Source organism: Scyliorhinus canicula, chromosome 4 (genome assembly GCF_902713615.1).
Source record: "Scyliorhinus canicula chromosome 4, sScyCan1.1, whole genome shotgun sequence".
NCBI classification, from domain to species: Eukaryota; Metazoa; Chordata; class Chondrichthyes; order Carcharhiniformes; family Scyliorhinidae; genus Scyliorhinus; species Scyliorhinus canicula.
In genome coordinates, this window is record NC_052149.1 from 185645369 (window position 1) to 185665084 (window position 19716).

General features: G+C 42.1%; 1 protein-coding gene across 3 annotated transcripts in view; it reads left to right on the forward strand.

Moving 5' to 3' along the window:
• Nucleotides 1-19716, forward strand: part of ube2d2 (ubiquitin-conjugating enzyme E2D 2 (UBC4/5 homolog, yeast)) — a 44785-nt gene that overhangs the window by 17427 nt on the left and 7642 nt on the right. For 2 of the 3 annotated variants that reach the window (XM_038795670.1, XM_038795669.1), the window contains exons 2-5: nt 12780-12843; nt 12949-12980; nt 13073-13150; nt 13243-13348. In XM_038795670.1, the coding sequence (XP_038651598.1) occupies nt 12780-12843; nt 12949-12980; nt 13073-13150; nt 13243-13348 (280 nt within the window). Of the gene's footprint in view, nt 1-12779; nt 12844-12927; nt 12981-13072; nt 13151-13242; nt 13349-19716 lie in introns of all 3 variants that reach the window. The other variant, XM_038795671.1, reaches the window with a different exon arrangement.

The following is a 19716-nucleotide window of genomic DNA, read 5'->3' on the forward strand; positions in this document are numbered from 1 at the left end:
CACGCTAAATTGCCCCTTAATTGCAAAAAATTAATTGGGTACTCTAAATTTATTTTAAAAATATTATTACTAAAAACACTGGAGAGGTTCAACACAGTTAGGACAAAGCTGCCCATACTCTCAGCTTGCTTGATCACCCCATCCACCACCTTAAATGTTCACTTCCTTCCCACTGGTACATGATTGCAGCAATGTGTACCGTATATCTTAACATGCACTGCAGCAATCTACCAAGTCGTCTTTGACAGCATTTTGCAAACCTGCACCCATGACCACCTCGAAGGGCAAGAGCAGCAGGTGCACCTGCAAGTTTCCCTCCAAGAGGGAAGATTGAGCAGGTTCGGCCTATACTCATGAGAGTTTAGAAGAATGAGGGGTGATCTTTTTGAACTGGATAAAGCTCCTGGGGGACTTTGGGTGGCTGCTCAGAGGATGGAGGATCTCTTGTGGGAAATTGAGAAATAGCGACCACAAATTTAAAAATGGGAAGGGGAAGAGGAGAATCTTTTCTGACAGTCGTTTGTGGAATTCTCTTCCCCAGAGAGCAGTGGAGACTGGGTCATTTGACTATATTAAAGACTGTTGTGGACAGATTTTGTTTGATAAGAGAGGCAAGGGTTAGCAGAGCAGATAGGAAAGTGAAGTTGATCCATAATCAGATCAGCCGCAAACTCATTGAATGGCAGAGCCAACGCGCCTCCTGCTTATATTTTATATGATCCAATCTATACACCATCCAGGCTTTAAAATATATCACCATTCCTTCACTGTTCTGATCACAATCCTAGAAGCGCTGTGGGTGTATCTATACTTAAACTGTAGTGGTTCAACAAACAAGCTCACCACCATCTCCAGGGCAGTTATGAATGGGCAATAAGTGCCAGCCTTGTCAAATCCCATGAATGAATAAAAAGTTTAGCCTTCTGCTCATCATCTGTAACCTTAGATGGCGAAAGTTCTACCTCTGCTCAACCAATAGCTTTGCCAAATTACCTTTTTTTATAAGACCGTGGTTTAAGTAGACATCGTCATTTAAGTGATCAGATATGATGATCCTACAGTTTCATTATTTACTGGCCTCTTGACTAACCACCCCCTATTTACTGGCCTCTTGACTAACTGCCCCCTGTATTTGGAAACCAAATGATAAAAACTGATAAACAACTAGTCAAATTGATGCACAATTTAGAATGGGTTGTCTTCATTTTAATTGTTATCTCTACACAAAACAGTGGGCTAAAACAGTTGGCTTGTAATGAAGAACAAGACCAGCAGCGCGGGTTCAATTCCCGTACCGGCCTCCCCGAACAGGGGCCGGAATGTGGCGACTAGGGGCTTTTCACAGGAATTTCATTGAAGCCTACTTGTGACAATAAGCGATTATTATTGTTGTTATTACAGTCTCGCAGATCATGTTTAAGTATTAATCCGAAAATGCGATTTATATTCCTTCTGTAAGGAATAATCGAAACATGAATAGAAGCAGGAGGAAGCCATTCAGAAACAGAGAAAATAAGCCATTCAGCCCTTGGAAACTGTTCCGCAATTCAATATGATCATGGATGACCCATCAAGTTTAATACCCTGATCCCGCCTTCCTTTTTACCCCCACCCCTCCCCCATAATTCCTTTAGCCCCAAGAGTCACATCTAATTGCTTTTGAAATTATGCAATGTGTTGGCCTCAACTACTTTTGTGGGAGTGAATTCCACAGATTCACCATTCGCTGGGTGAAGAAATGTTGTCTCCTCCTCCTCTCGGTCCTAAAAGGTTTACCCCTTATCCTCAATGTATGACTGCTAGTTCTGGACTCCCCCACCATCGGAAACATTCTTTCTGAGTCTACCCAGTCTAATCATGTTAGACTTTTATCGCCCCACACCCAGCCCCCTCACTGTTCTAAACTCCAATGAATATAATCCCAACTGATTTTAGTCTCTCCTCATATGACAGTCTCGACATCCCAGGAATCCGCCTGGTGAACCTTTGCTGCATTTCCTCCACAGCAAAACATCTTCCTCCGATAAGGACACGAAAACTGCGCACAATACCCAGGTGTGGCCTCACCAATGCCCTTCCCCAATTGTCGTAAAACATCCCTATTCCTATACACAAATCTTCTTGTTATGAAGACCAACATACCATTTGCCGCCTTCACTGCCTGCTGCACCTGCGCGTGTACTTCCAGCAATTTAGATGCATGAGGACACAAGATCTCGCTAAGTATCCAACTCTCAATTTACACCATTCAAAGAATAAGCTGCTGGCCTAGTTTTGCTACCGAAGCGGATAACCTCACGTTTATCCACATTATACTGCATATGCCCATTCACTCAGCCTATCCAAATCCTACTCGGGCATCTCTGCATCTTCCTCACAGTTCACCCTCCCACCCAACTTTGTATCATGTACAAATTTGGGATACTACACTTGGTTCCCTCGTCCAAATCATTAATATATAATGTGAACAGTTGGAACCCTAGTTCAGATCCCTGCGGTATCCCACCAGTCACTGTCTGCCAATCGGAAAAAGACCCAGTTATTCCAACTTAATAATCTTTAATGCTTTAACTTAATATAGAAATCTGCTATGTGAGACCTTGTCGAAAGTTTTCGGAAAGTCTAAATAGATTACATCCACTGGGTCTCCCTGGTCAACTGTCCTTGTTACATCTTCAAAGAATTCCAGTAGATTTGTCAAGCATGACTTCTGACTGGAACGAAAGAGAAAATGCTGGAAAATCTCAGCAAGTCTGGCAGCATCTGTAGGGAGAGAAAAGAGCTAAAGTTTTGAGTCCGATGACTCTTTGTCAAAGCAGACTTCTGACTTTCCTTTTGTAAATCCATGTTGACTTTGTCTGATTATAACCACTGCTTTCCAAGTGCTGTGCTATGAAATCGTTGATAAAAGACTCTTGCAACTTCCCTACTAGCGATGTTGAGTTCACTGATCTATAGTTCCCTGTTTTCTCTCCACCTCCCTTTATGAATAGCAGAGTTATATTAGCAATCCTCCAATCGGTAGGAACCATTCCACAGTCCAAAGAAATTTGGAAAATGACCGCCAATGTATCTACTATTTCTAGGGCTACTTCCTCTACTCTGGTATGAATATTATCAGATCCTGGAGATTTACCTGCCTTCAATCCCTAATTTCCCCAAAACTATTTCTCTACTAATACTAATTTTCTTCAGCTCCTCAGTAAAATCTGTGTTTCTCAGAACCTCCAGTACATTATTCATGTCTTCCTTTGTGAAGACCGAGCAAAGTACGAATTTAATTCCTCAGCCATTTCTTGGTTCCCTGTTATGAATTCCCCTGTTTCTGACGAAGGGGTCTATATTCATTGATATCAATCTTTTTCTCTTTACAAACTATTAGTTTTTATGCCTGCCTTTGAATACTATCTCCAAATGCCCAGAAATTTGAAGGCTTTCAATAACTGGTTCAGCTGGAGCAGAAATACATTTCATACTCCCATATCCATTCAATTCTTGGCATTGTCTATTATCTGTTGCCCATTCTACTCCAACTAGTTCAGCGGGGAGATTGGTTTGAACAAATTCTAACATTTGAATTTCTGCAGTTCTGGATGCTACCATCGGTGAACTGGTATAACAGTCGAACAACATTCATAAATCCTGGTTAATTTTAATTAGTCTGCCTACCCTTTCCTGCTACTTTATTGCTGGATTTGCTGCACTTGTTTCTATTGGGCAGCACGGTAGCATGGTGGTTAGCATAAATGCTTCACAGCTCCAGGGTCCCAGGTTCGATTCCCGGCTGGGTCACTGTCTGTGCGGAGTCTGCACATCCTCCCCGTGTGTGCGTGGGTTTCCTCCGGGTGCTCCGGTTTCCTCCCACAGTCCAAAGATGTGTGGGTTAGGTGGATTGGCCATGCTAAATTGCCCGTAGTGTCCTAAAAAGTAAGGTTATGGGGGGAGTTGTTGGGTTACGGGTATAGGGTGGATACGTGGGTTTGAGTAGGGTGATCATGGCTCGGCACAACATCGAGGGCCGAAGGGCCTGTTCTGTGCTGTACTGTTCTATGTTCTATTGTACACAAAGTTTGGATTGAATAGCAATCAGTTCTTTGTTCTTCATTATGGCGGCTGTAAGAAACTATCAAATGTAAGAAATGATCAGCATGATCGCCAATGATTAATTAATCACAGTACTTGATGAACTTGCCACCCTACGTCAATTCAATCGTGGCGGAAAAATATTGTAATCCCTTGTGGTCACGCAACTGCTATACCTTTGACAAGGCCAATCTGTGGCAAATACCTTTTAAAGTCTTTGTGCTTCCTTCAATAGTCAACCTTTATCTGTTGCAATATTAAAATATCCATCTATTGTCATATAATTTTAGACCACAGAGGAAGGCCACTGACCCATTTTGGACTTTTTGGAAAATTAACACTTTAACCTGGTCTGTTGGGAATGACTTTGGAGCATGATTTCTCAATTAATGTACTGAATGACTAATCAAAACTCCTACTTCTTGAACTCCTTTGACCAGCCTGACTGTACCGTGACCCACCCTTTGGTAGGCCAGGCTCCCTTCCAGACAAACCTTGTTCTACAGCACCTCGGTGATTTCAGTAAAATTGTCAATAAAGCAAACAACCCATCCAGTTACTCCATTCTTCACTGCTATTTCTCTTGGTTAATGTGAAGTTTTCTATATAATTCGTGTCCTGACTTTCACTTTAACTGCCCAGTAACATTCAAATATCTTAAAATTCTGAGCACCTGCCATGGCCACATTCATCTTAATAACAATTGATGCCATAGTTAATCATGTACGGTTGATGTTAAGTGGGGTTTGGACCCTTCATCCATGGACTGGACAGCAGAAATGAAGAATAACACCTCAATTTCTACTGATGGTGACTTTTATACACAGAATTTTAATTCTAAATCTTTCAGCTGTTTGTGTTCAAAAGTTCAAAATGTGCACTATTCTTCTATCTTGCATGTTATCTACCCTGTTGTCTCCTTCAGCTTTTGTTTTAAAAAATAGACATACAAAATGAGCAACAAAATATGCATACGAAATAGGAGCGGAGGTAGGCCATTCAGTCCCTTAAGCTGCTCCACCATTCTTTTGTGTTTCGAGTTCCAAATTCCCATTTGCCCCGAACCTTTGATTCCTTTGCCTAACAAGAATTTATCTACCTCTGCCATAAAAATATTAAATGACCCTGTTTCGATCGCCTTGTGAGGCAGAGCTCCAGAGTCGCAAAATCCTCTTGAGAATCTTTCTCCCCTCCCCCCAATCTCTGTCCTGTAAGGGTGACCCCTAACTTTAAAGCAGTGCTCCCTAGTTCTAAACTCACCCACATGAGGAACCATCCTCTCCATATCCATCGTCACAACCTACATCCCCTAGTAATTGACTTTTCCACCCTGGGAAAAAGCATCCGACTATTCACTCTGTCCATGCCACTTATAACTTTGTAAATCTCTATCGGGTCGCCCCTCAACCCCCGTCGTTCCAGTGAAAACAGTCCAAGTTTATCTAACCCCTCCTCATAGCTAATATGCTCCAGATCAGGCAGTATCCTGGTTGACCTCTGTATTCTCTCGAAAGCATCCACATCCTTCTGGTAGTGTGGCAACCAGAATTGTGTACACAATTCCAAATGTGGCCTAACCACGGTTCTGTACGGGTACAGCATGACTTGCTGATTTTTATACTCCATGCAACAACTGATGAAAGCCATACGTCTCCTTGACTACCTTATGCGCGCCACTTTCAGTGATCTGTGGGCCTGTACGCCCAGATTGTTCTGCCTGTCAATACTCGTACTTGGAAACATACATAGAAAATAGGGGCAGAAGTAGGCCATTCATCCCTTCGAGCCTGCTCTGCCATCCATTATAATCTTTATTGTCACAAGTAGGCTTACATTAACACTGCAATGAAGTTACTGTGAAAAGCCCCTAGTCACCACATTCCGGCGCCTGTTCGGGGGGACTGAGGAAGAATTCAGAATGCCCAAATTACCCAACAGCATGTCTTTTGGGACTTGTGGGAGGAAACCGGTGTACCTGGAGGAAACCCACGTGGACACAGGGAGAATGTGCAGATTCCACGCAGACAGTGACCCAAGCCGGGAATCGAACCTGGGACCCTGGTGCTGTGAAGCGACCGCGCTAATCACTGTGTTACCGTGCTACCCGGTGATCGTGGCTGATCATCAAGTTCAATACCGTGATCCAACCTTCCCTTTCATATTTCTTGATCCTTTTAGCCACGAGCTATATCTAATTCCGCCTTGGAAATTACAGAATCTTTTGGCCTCAACTACTTTTTGTGGTAGTTAATTACACAGATACACCACTCTGGGTGAAGACATTTCTCCTCTCAGTCCTAAAAGGTTTACCCCTTTATCCTCAAATTATGACAGCTAATTATGGACTCCTCCACCATCAGGAACATTCTTTCCAAAGGTACCCTGTCTTATCCTGTTATACGTTTTTATGTATACGCTATCCCAGGAATCAGCCTGGTAAACCATGCTAGGCACTCTCTCCATAGCAAGAACATCCTTTCGCAGATAAGGGTTCTGCCATTTACTATATAATTCCCACTTGTATTAGACCTCCCAGAATGCATTACCTCTCATCTTTCAGGATTAAACTCCACCTGCCATTTCTCCACCCAAGTCTCCAACCAACCTATATCCTGTGTATCCTCAGACGATCATACTCTTCACTATCTGCAACTCCACCAATCTTTGTGACGTCTGCAAACTTACTGATCAGACCAGCTACGTTTTCCTCAATCATTTAAAAAAATATACTATGATCAACATGGTCCCAGCACTGATCCCTGGGGAACACGACTAGTTGCAGTCTTCCATTCAGAAAAGCATCCTTCCACCGCTATCTTGTCTTCTATGACCAAGCCAGTTCTGTATCCATCTTGCCAGCTCGCCTGATCTTGCGTGACTTCACCTTTTTGTACCAGTCTGCCATGAGGAACCTTAGCTTTACTGAAGACCATATAGACAACATTCACTGCCCTTCCTTCATCAATCATCTTGGTCATTCCTCAAAAAACTTGATCAAGTTAGTGAGACACAGCCTCCCCATCACAAAACTATGCTGCAAGTCGCTAGTTGTTTGTTTCCAAATGTGAGTAAATCCTTTTTCTGAGAGTCTCCAATAATTACCCAACCACTGGCGTAAGGCTCACCGCCCTATAATTTCCTGGATTGTTTTAAACAAAGGAACAGAATTGTCTTCTGCTACCTCACCTGCCAATGAGGAGACAAGATTTCTGCCAAGGCCCCAGCAATTTCCTCCCTTGCCTCCCTCAGTATTCAGGGGTAGATCCCATCAGGCCTAGGGACTGATCTACCTCTATGCTTTTTAAGACTCCCAACACCACCACCTTTTTAATATCGACATGACATCCTTCCCTAAACTCGTCATCCACCAAGTCCTTCTCGTTGGTGAATACTGATGCAAAGTACTCATTTAGTATCTCATCCATTTCCTCTGACTCCACTCATAAATTCCCTCCTCTGTCCTTGAGTGGGCCAACCCTTTCTCTGGCTACCCTCTTGCTCTTTATATACGTATAAAATGCTATGGGATTCTTGTTAATCCTGTTTGCCATGGACTTTTCATGACCTCTTTTAGCCCTCCTGACTCGAGTTAAAGTATATTCTTCTAGAACTTTGTCTTTTCTCAGTCTTCGAGACCTTACAAATGCAGTAGGATTAGATTGTGAGGCCCCTCGAGCCTGCTCTGCCTTTCAATACGATTCTCTTATTTTGGCGCCATGCTTCCAGACTCTCCCTATACCCTTTGATGCTTTCTCTGAACTGCCTTGAACACATTTGCATCCTTAAACAAGACCAAAATTGCACATGGTACTCAATGCGGTCTCACCAATGCCCTTTATAACTGAAGCATACCTCCTTTTATGTTCAATTCTTGTAATAAACAATATCATTCAATTAGCCTTGATTATGTGCTGTACCTGCATGTTTTTGTGATTCTTGCTCTAGAACACACAGATCCCTCTGCGCCTCAGAATTCTGCAGTTTTCTGTTTTAAGTGATCCTGTTTTTTTTTTACTTCCTGCCGAAGTGAACAACTTCACATTTTCCCACATTATACCCCTGAGCTAAGTGGATGATCCATCGTGGTGGCCTCCGGAGGTCTCCAGCATCACAGATGTCAGTCTTCAGCCATTTTGATTCACTCCCTGTGATATCACGAAACGGCTGGGGGCACTGGATACTACATAGGCCATGGGCTCACAATATTCTGGCAACAGTAGTGTGCCCCTAGCCAAGTTGTTCCAGTACAGCTACAACACTGGCATCTACCTGGCAATACAGAACATTACCAGGTATATGCTGTGCACAAGAAACAGGACAAATCTAACCTGGCTATTACTGACCCATCAGTCTACTCTCAGTAAAGTGTTGGCAAGGGTCAGCAATAGCACTATCAAGAGAACTTCTTTAACAATAACCTGCTCACTGAGGCTCAGTTTGGGTTCTGCCAGAGTCACTTTGCTCCTGACCCTATTGTAGCCTTGTTTCAAACATGGACAAAAGATCTGAATTCCAGGAAGAGCCCAAGCGGGTTAGTTAGAATCAGGGGGGGGGGGGGGGGGGGGGGGATCCTTTGCAACTTGGCACAAAGGGTGGTGGTTGGAGGTCCATTGTCTCATTCCAGGATATCACTGCAGGAGTTCTTCAGGTTGGTGTCCTCGGCCCAACCATCTTCAGCTGCTTCATCAATGACTTTTTTCCATTACCAAGCCAGAAGTGGAGATGTTCAGTACCATATGTGCTGTAAGAGCTGGACAGTATCCAGGCTTGGACTGACAAATGATAAGTAATATTCTTGCCACAGAAGTGCTAGGTGATGACCATCTCCAACAAAAGCTATTCTAATCATCGCCCCGTGACATTCAATGGCATTACCATTGCTGAACCCCTCACAATCAACATCCTGACTGTTACCATTCATCAAAAACTGAACTGGATTAGCCATATAAACTGGCTACTAAAGCAGGTCAACGGCTTGAAATCCTGTGGTGAGTAACTTGCCTCCTGACACCCCAAAGCTTTTCCACCATCTACAAGGCACAAGTATGGAGTGTAATGGAACACTCTGCATTTGCTTGGATGAGTACGGCTCCAACAACACTCTAACGTGACACCATCAGGACAATATACCCCACTTGATTGCTACCCCTTCCACAAACATTCACTCCCTCCCCTCCACCACCAACTGACAGTCGTGTGTACCATCTGCAACATGCACTGCAGGAATTCACTAAGGTTCCTTGGAGAGCACCGTCCAAACCCACAGTCACTACCACCTAGAAGAACAAGAGCAGCCGATACATGGGAACACCACCAACTGGTGGTTCCCCTCCAAGTCACTTACCATCCTAACTTGGAAATATATCACAGTTGTTGGGTCAAAATCCTGGAATACATCTCTGGGACTGCAGTGGTTCAAGAAGGCAGCTCCCCACCACCATTTTCTCAATGACCCAAGAGATGGGTAATACATGCTGCTCTAGACCGCAACATCCACATCCTATAAACAAACTTTAAAAAAATATTCTTGTAAACTTTGTCCAACATTCTGGTTACTGGGTAGGGGCCCTGTAGACCATTCCCATGAGGTGACTTATTTCCCTTATTCCCATCACCCAACTGATGCTCCTGAACCAAGGTCATCTCTAATTATTGCACAAATACCATCCTTACTTAACGGCACTACCCTTCCACCTTTACCTAGCTTCCTATTCTTAAATGTCATATGAATATGAGTTTCAAAGTGGTAGTAGATTCAACTGGTAAACTTACAATTTGGCATTTCAATTCTTGATACAAAAAGGTTTGAAGAGAGCCTGATAGAGATATTCAAAATTCAGGCTTTTGATTGAACAAGCAGGTAAGAAACCTTTCACCTGGCAACATGGTTAGTATTCCGAGATTATGAATCCGGAATAATTAGCAAAACAAAAGTCGTGGAGTGGGGAATTTTGTCAAGTGTCTATCTGAAAGGGTGGAATTAAATTCCATGGGAACCTTTCAAAAGGCAGTTGAACAAATACTTGGGAATTGATTTGCGGGGATGGTGAAAAATGAAAATGAAATGAAAATCGCTTATTGTCACGAGTAGGCTTCAATGATGTTACTGTGAAAAGCCCCGAGTCGCCACATTCCGGTGCCTGTCCGGGGAGGCTGGTACGGGAATCGAACCGTGCTGCTGGCCTGCTTGGTCTGCTTTAAAAGCCAGCGATTTAGCTGAGTGAGCTAAACCAGCCCCTATGTACATGTAAGATGGGGTGGACAAATTAGATTGCTTTATCAAAGATTTGGCAGAAGCACAATGCGCTGAATGGTCTCCCTCCTGTACTGTAAGATTCTATGATTTTGTTTGTAGCATTTCTTTGCTGGTGTTTCAAATTACTCCAATTTCATATTTGGTATGTGGTTGGCCGTTTAGATCCACACAACTGTTTGTTATGAGAATTTGTGGAATCCTAACTTTGTTATGAGAATTTGTGGAATCCTTATTTATGTTTGCCTTTTACTAAATCTTCTAAGACAAGTGATAAATGTTCAGAGGGTTTTGTACACAAATACGTTCAAGCAAGAAAGTGCTATGTTGTGTTTTCATTGCAAGCGTTTGGAGTAGGAACATATAAGTCTTTGCAGTAGGGCTTTGGTGAGACCATACCTCCGGTACTATGTACAGTTTTAGCTTCTGTACCCAAGTAAGGTTATGCTTGCCTGGGACCTTAAGACGTAGGAGCAGAAATCGGCCATTCAGCCCATCAAGTCTGCTCTGCCATTCAATGAGATCAAATCTGATATGAAATGATAATCCTTCACTCTACTTTCCTGTCTTATCTCCATAACCATTGGTTCCGTTACTGATTAAAAATCTGTCTATCTTCGCTTTGAACATCTTATGGTCTTGTATGTAAGAGCCAAAATAGGCCATTCTGCCTACGTGGGGAGGATGCAACTAAGGTTTCTTGATCCCTGGGATGAGGATAGCTGTTCTCCTGATGTTAGAAGAATGAGATGTTCAGTTAAATCTATAAAGATTTAGGAGGCTTGACATGATTATGCTAAGAGTTTATTTTTCCTGTCTTGGAATTCCAGATCCTAGGGAACATAGTCTCCGATAAAGGGGTTGGCTATTTAGAGCTGATGTCTTCTAATCTAGATGATAAAGTTTTGGAATCCTCCACCTCAAAAGGCTCAGTTACATATTTTGGGCAGAGATCGATAGATTTTTGGATCTGAAAATTAAGAGTAAGGCAGGACAGTGATGCTAAGATGTAAAAAAAAAAAAGCAGCCATAACCACCACAAATGGTTGAGCAGCCCAAGATCCTGTAAGTTACAAAATAGGAGTGTGTTTGTTCACTCTTGATTATGCAGTTACAAAACGTATGCGAAGAGTTTTGCGCCCACCCCCCACCCCGTCCAGCTATTATAAGGCAAATAACCACATGCCATATTTGCCATTGCTTTAGTTCATGGTTCCTGTTAATATTTTAGAAGGAATGGTGAGTTCTGGGAAAATTATTGTTTGGAAGTTGAGGTAACTAAAATGCTGGGTGTTAGTGCTTGCCAGAACATCTAAAAAAAATTCAGTTCAAAAGGTTACCCATGTTTATTTAATTGTCAGAATAGAAGCGATAAAGCTATAAATCAGCAGGTGGGCTTACTTAGCTAGAGAAATTGCAATTGAGGAGTAATAATTAGCTTCACGGTTGGTTTGCGGATGAGCTAGAGCAAGCTATGTTATCATGGAGAGGGTGGAACTTAGGATTTCACTTTATCTGGGGGTTTGGGAGAAGTTTTCATTGCAGTTTGGACCTCGTGTGGTTTGCAGCTCAGAAGTTGGCCAAAATAAACGTCAGATATGAACTACTTTGACTGCATGGAAGTGAGGTGATCTCCCTTTATCTAATACCAGCTGTCTTCATGAAAAGAACAGAGGGAAAAAACTTGTATTGAGTAGTTCCATGTTGCGAAATAACCTGGAATGCCTACTGGTATATGCATATACATCTGAATTTCACAATGGCTCCTTTCAGGAAAAAGACTTGTATTTATGTAGCCTCTTACATGGCGGTCAGACATCCTGTGTAACTTGGAAATGGGGTTACCAATTTGCATGCAGCAAGCGCCACAAACAATGTGACCATCTTCCTTGTTGCTGATAAATTATTTGCCAGGACACCAGTGAGGATGCCTCTGCTCTTATTCAAAATACTGCTGTGGAATCTGACAACTCAAAGCAAATGGGACCATTTAATGTCTCCCACAAAAGGTAGTGCCTCCAATTGTGCAGCAGTACCTCTGGCAGGAGCCCATAAGCTAAACTCATGCAGGGTTGAAGTTGTGCATTGAAGCCCCACCAGCATCTGATCTGTAGTAATGCTTTGGTGCAGGACTGAGGGAACAGTACGTTGCCTGGCATGTTGGAAGGATAATTTGAGTATTGCGTTGATTTCAGTTTCAAGTCGAAATTGTAACTTTTCATAATCTCATTATTATACTTTACTCCTGGTATTTTATTACCTAAACAAGTTTAAGAATTTTGTTAGTGCTGTGGGGTGAAAAATGTTATTTGTAGACCAGTAACCTTATATGCTACTTGTATAGGCCAGTGCAGGATAAAATAAACCCTCAGCATATAAGTGGACCGTCTTCTCCACTAATTATGGAATGAGTATATTGAAGTTTATTCAATTGTTCCCTTAGGAGTTGAATGACTTGGCCCGTGATCCACCAGCACAGTGTTCAGCAGGTCCAGTTGGTGATGACAGTAAGTACACTTTCTAAGTTGGGCAAAAAAACTTGTTTAAATAAATCTTGAGTCTTTTACAGCAACACTAATATATGATTTAAGATTTTTAACTTCTTTCTGCAGTGTTCCATTGGCAAGCCACAATAATGGGACCGGTGAGTTGACGTTACTACTGTTAACCATAAGGAATTAGGTGGGAACTTAAACAAGGATCGTTGGATTCATTTTAAAACCTTTTTTTCAACAGAATGACAGTCCTTATCAGGGTGGTGTATTTTTCTTGACCATTCACTTTCCCACAGATTACCCCTTTAAACCACCGAAGGCAAGTATACTTGTTTGCATTAAGTATCTTAAAAATGTGACTTTGACTTGGTGATGAGAGTAACTTTTATATGTATATATGTATCTTGCTAGGTTGCATTTACAACAAGAATTTATCATCCAAATATTAACAGTAATGGCAGCATCTGTCTTGATATTCTACGGTCGCAATGGTCCCCAGCATTAACTATTTCAAAAGGTATTTGGATCTTTTTAGTTAGAAACCTTTAATATGTTCTTCAAATACTAACCTCAAGTCGCAAATAAACTGTTAATATTGCACCCAGCTGTAAATGCTCTAACATATTAAGCATTCTGCTCTCAAATGCTAAATGCATTTTACAGTAGCGCACAATTTGTTTGTTGTAACAAATGCCCACAGCAGATGCAGCCTTTCATAGAACACAAATGTTATTTTAAGGAGTTTGTTGCTTTTCCGTTGCATTTTAATTCTGAATTGCTTCACAAAATTGCAACTTGAGAAATCCTCCTATTTATTGCTGAAGTAGTAATATGAAGTCCGTCTTTGTTGATCTTTGAAACTGTCAGCCTGAGGCTGAATTAGAATAGAAACTTTAGCCAATGTAGAGTTACTACTAAGAGCCATATTGTGGACTGAATTTGCATATAAACTAAAATCTGTGGGCCTAATCAGTCATGTGTTGCATTTTTAATCAATGCTGACCAAAATACATTACTTGCCCAAATAAGTTGTCCTTGTTCAGAAATTGTATTTCCTGGGAAAGTGCCAATTTAAATTTGGCATGTTAAGGAAAAGGCCATGGTCAATTGTTAATGTAATGTTAAGTTATGTTTGAATTGGTACCGCAGAACATTTTGTCATTAAGTACTTGCACGTGACCACATTGTCAGTCAGAAATTTAAATTTTATTTGCAGTTGTAAATGCACCATACTATGAAAATACGAGGCACATTTTTGTAAAGGTTTTACTCAAATCTTTATCTGCTCAGTAATTAACCAGCGTATCTACAGTTATCCGGTTAAACTTGGATCATATTGCACTACCACTACCATCCCATCCATTTGAATTGGTTTATTTGCCAATTGGTTCATTTTATTGCATCAAGTTGTTTGGATTGGTACTAATGCATTGCCATTACAGTATGTGCATTGAATTAAATTCTGTAGGTCCAGAAATCTGAACAATTAAACTTGGAAATTATGCTTTGTAGTCCATGATTTTAAGATTAAAACCTAGTTGAGTACTAGTAATATTTTTAGGATAGGATGACTACTGGAAAAAGTTGTCTTGCCAATAGCTTAAATAACTGAATAAATCAAATTTTTTAGTATGTGGGATTGAGATTACTAATGATACATTTGAAACCCCATTTCCAGTTTTCAGAAAAAACTAGCTTGCTGATTAACATAATTTTACCTCTGTTGAGTACTGAAGCCATGTTTTTCTTTCTTGTGGCATCAAGTGGAGCAGAGTATATTGATGCATCATAGAACAAGTAGTCTTGCCCACAGAGAGCCTCCCCCATCTATTGACAATGACATCAGTGATGCCTGCCTGTGTATTTGCTTTTTTTCCTTTGGAGAAAGTTAAGGTGATTGGCAAAAGAACTAGAGGCAACATTAAGAAATACTTTTTAGCGCAGCAAGTGGTTATGATTTGGAATCCGTGACCTGATTGGGTGACGCATACAGATTGTGTGGTGACCTTGAATGGGAATTGGCAAAAGAAATGCAGGGACACAAAGAACTGGGAACTTGGACTGACTGGATTGCTCTTCATATAAATTGGCACACACTATATGGCCTTCAATGCTATAGCATATGTTCTAATAGAAACCAAAGCAGTGCAAGTATCTTTTGTTACATTTTATGGTATTTTGTAATATTTTTAACTGATCTTTTTCTTGCTATGGGCAATTGTTATTCATGTTGAGAGGGGAATGATGTACACTTTGGCGACCATAGTATTTCTTGTATTGTTGTTTTGTTGACAATTCTGCAGCTCTTTAACTCTTCGTTATTTCTGTATATCCTTTGAAACAGAAGGGGCCATTTTGACTGTAATTTGTACTTATTAAATTCTGAGTTTTTTACAGCTTCCAATGTAAAAAATGCATAGTTATTTAATCACGAGTATGCAATTGAAAGGAAGCAAATGCTATGGCAATTGCATTTAGATGTTCCAGGGGTTTAGATGTTTCAGGTGGGGATAGAGGGGGATGCAGAAGGAATGGAGGAGTTGCATTGGTTAGGGAGAATATCACACCTAAACTGTGGAAGGACACCTCAGGGCAGCGAGGCTATATGGTTAGAGATCAGGAAAAAGAGGGGTGCAGTCACAATGTTGGGGGTTTTCTACAGGCCTCCCAACAGCCAGCGGGAGACAGAGGAACAGATAGACAGACAGATTTCGGAAAGGAGTAAAAGCAACAGGGTTGTTGTAATGGGAGACTTTAACTTCCCCAATATTGACTGGGACTCACTTAGTGCGAGGGGCTTGGACGGGACAGAGTTTGTAAGGAGCATCCAGGAGGGCTTCTTAAAACAATATATAGATAGTCCAACTAGGGAAGGGGCTGTACTGGACCTGGTATTGGGGAATGAGTCCGGACAGGTGGTAGAAGTTTCAGTTGGGGAACATTTCAGGACCAGTGACCACAATTCAGTAAGTTTTAAAGTGCTGATGGACAAGGATAAGAGTTGTCCTAGGATGAATGTGCTAAATTGGGGGACGGCTAATTATAACAATATTAGGCGGGAACTGAAGAACCTAGATTGGAGGCGGATGTTTGAGGGTAAACCAACAGCAGACATGTGGGAGGCTTTCAAATGTCAGTTGAAAGGAATTCGGGACCTGCATGTTCCTGTGAGGAAGAAGGATAAATATAGCAAATTTTGGGAACCTTGGATGACAAGAGATATTGTAGGCCTCGTCAAAAAGAAAAGGAGGCATTTGTCAGGGCTAGAAGGCTGGGAACAGACTAAGCTTGTGTGGAATATAAGGAAAGTAGGAAGGAACTTGAGCAAGGAGTCAGGAGGGCTAAAAGGGGTCATGAAAAGTTATTGGCAAATAGGGTAAAGGAAAATCCCAAGGCTTTTTACATGTACATAAAAAGCAAGAGGGTAGCCAGGGAAAGGGTTGGGCCACTGAAGGACAGGGGAGGGAATCGTATGTGTGGAGCCAGAGGAAATGGGCGAGGTACTAAATGAATACTTTGCATCCGTATTCACCAAAGAGAAGGAATTGATGGATGTTGAGTCTGGAGAAGGGTGTGTAGATAGCCTGGTCACATTGAGATCCAAAAAGGCGAGGTGTTGGGCGTCTGGATAAGTCCCCAGGGCCTGATGGGATCTACCCCAGAATACTGGAGGAGGAAAGAGAGGAAATTGCTGAGGCCTTGACTGAAATCTTTGGATCCTCAATGTCTCCAGGTGATGTCCCGGAGGCCTGGAGAATAGCCAATGTTGTTCCTTTGTTTAAGAAGGGTAGGAAGGATAATGCAGGGAACTACAGGCCGGTGAGCCTTACGGCAGTGGTAGGGAAATTACTGGAGAGAATTCTTCGAGACAGGATTGACTCCCATTTGGAAGCAAGTGGACGTATTAGTGAGAAGCAGCATGGTTTTGTGAAGGGGAGGCCATGCCTCACTAACTTGATAGAATTTTTCGAAGAGTCACAAAGATGATTGATGCAGGTAGGGCAGCGGATGGTGTCTATATGGACTTCAGTAAGGCCTTTGACAAGGTCCCTCATGGCAGGCTGGTACAAAAGGTGAAGTCACACAGGATCATGGGTGAGTTGGCAAGATGGATACAGAACTGGCTAGGTCGTAAAAGGCATAGAGTAGCAATGGAAGGGTGCTTTTCTGATCGGAGAGTTGTTACTAATGGTGTTCTGCAGAGTTCAATGCTGGGACCGTTGCTGGTTCGTAGTATATATAAATGATTTGGTGGAAAATGTAACTGATCTGATTAGTAAGTTTGTGGACGACACAAAGTTTAGTGGAATTGCAGATAGCAATGAGGACTGTCGGAGGATACAGCAGGATTTGGATCGTTTGTCGACTTGGGCAGAGAGATGGCAGATGGAGTTTAATCCGGACAAATGTGAGTAATGCATTTTGGGAGGTCTAATACAGGTGGGGAATGTTCAGTGAATGGTAGAACCCTCAAACCCTCAGCAGAGAGATCTAGATGTACAGGTCCACAGGGTCACTGAAAGGGGCAACACAGATGGAGAAGGTAGTCCAGAAGGCATACGGCATGCTTGTCTTCATTGGCCAGGGCATTGAATATAAAAATTGGCAAATCATGTTGCAGCTGCATAGAACCTTAGTGAGGCCACACTTGGAGTATAGTGTGGCAACCATATCAGAAGGATGTTGAGGCTTTGGAGTGGGTGCAGAAGAGATTTACCAGGATGTTGCCTGGTATGGCGGGCATTAGCTATGAGGAGAGGTTGAATAAACACGGTTTGTTCTCACTGGAACGACGGAGGTTGAGGGGCGACCTGATAGAGGTCTACAAAATTATGAGGGGCATAGTCAGAGTGGATAGTCAGAGACTTTTTCCCAGGGTAGAGTGGTTAATTGCTAGGGGGCATAGGTTTAAGGTGCGAGGGGCAAGGTTTAGAGGAGATGTACGAGGCAAGTTTTTCTTTTTTCCACAGATGGCAGTGGGTGCCTGGAACTCACTGCCGGATGATGTGGTGGAAGCAGGGACGATAGTGATGTTTGAGGGGCATCTTGACAAATGCATGAATAGAGGGATATGGACCCCGGAAGTGTTTGGTCGGCGCAGGCTTGGAGGGCTGAAGGGCCTGTTCTTGTGCTGTACTTTTCTTTGTTATTTGTTATATATCGTCCGGTAGTTTGGAATTCTGGGTAATGTTACGATCTGGGCGAAATCTGATTTTTCCAAGAGTTATGGTTCAAATTACTGTTGCATACACTTCATTGACTTCATTCTATGTTCTGCTATTGTAGCACATGATTTCCATTTTACATGTATTTGTGATGTGGAGTCCAGAATCATTCTTGAAAGTGAATATTTTCTCACTGTAAACCACCATGTTGACTGTATGCTTAATTTGATATTTATGTTGTCAAGAAGTTTCATGGCATTTTCTTTTTGTTCAGCTGAATGGATATATCATTGATTCAGAAATCAGTAGAAGCAGCATGAAGCACATGTGTTGCAGAATGCCATTAGTCCTTTTTGTTTACCTAGTTACTATACTGTTTGCAGTACTTACCTAAACATTGCCCATAGAAAAAAATGACACTTTGTAGATCCGGGCAATAGTTCTAGTCCAAACAACACAGTTGCCAAATCAGTGCACTGAAAAACATGCGGCTAGGCTCTCTTGACTCATAATGTCTGACCCCATTTGCAGTTAACCAGAAACAAAATGTCAATATATATGCTCCTTAAGAGTCAAAAATCCTAATCATATGTAAAATTTAAAGACCATTTAAAGAAAAATGATAGGATCTATCCCCTGGGATGTTGACAGCTTTCATCTAATAAGTACAAACCATTTATTTCTATAATCTCTATTTTGACCAGATTGATCACTTGCAGGATAAGCAAATTGGCCTTGAAATGAAAACAGAAAATGCTGAAAATACTCGGCTCAGTAGTACCTTTAGACAAAGGACAAGATTTTTGTTTTCTTTTTCGAAGTGTTCTCAGGTGGGGAAATATGTTTTTTCCTGCCATTAAACACTTTGAGGGAAAAAATGGAAGGGGCAGGTCGCACAAAGTTTTGCTGGTGGGGAAGGCTCAACAGGAACACCCTGAGGAAAAGCCATTCTCTACCCCCATGGCACAGCCCAGGCACTACCCTCTTCTTTGGGGGCTGTACTCGCATGCTGTGACTCTGGTGAGTTCTTTTGGCTAGATGCACTTTGTGGGGGACCTGCCATTCACTGCTCACCTGAGTGGCCAGTCTAACAAGGGGACAATCGTGATATGCATAGTATAAGTTGGTATTCCTGTTGCGTCATCCTGGGGTTTGGGGGGCGGGGGGTGTTGCGTTGCGTGCATGCGGACAAGAGAGCAGGGAAATCCTCTGAGCAGTGTAAAGAGTCATTAAATGACCAGATGGTTGATAGTGCAAAGATAATAGGACAAGTTACAAAAGATAGGTCTGGAGAAGCTGTGAGAGATCACATCAAAACTATTATCTTGGATGCAGTGGCTGCAAGATGGGGAGGAGAGAAGTGGTTGTGATCTGAAGTTGTTGAACTTAATGTTGATCCTGGAAAGTTATAAATTGCCAAATTGATAGCAGAGGTGCTGTTACTTGCGATTCAGTGAAACCATGCATGAGGCCAAGGAAAAGAGGTCAACAGGGAGTGATATGGAGAACTAAAATGGCAAGTGACTGGAAGCTCCCACGTTTGTGGACTAGAAGTGCTTTTGGTCTCCAGTGTAGAGGAGACCATATCATGAGCAGCGAGTAAAGTATGCAAAGATGGAAAAAGCTACAAGTAAATCACGATTTTACTTGCTGTTTGGGGACCCTGGAGAGTGGGAATATTGGGTAGGCTTTTCAACTTTTGAACTTGCTTATGAAGGGC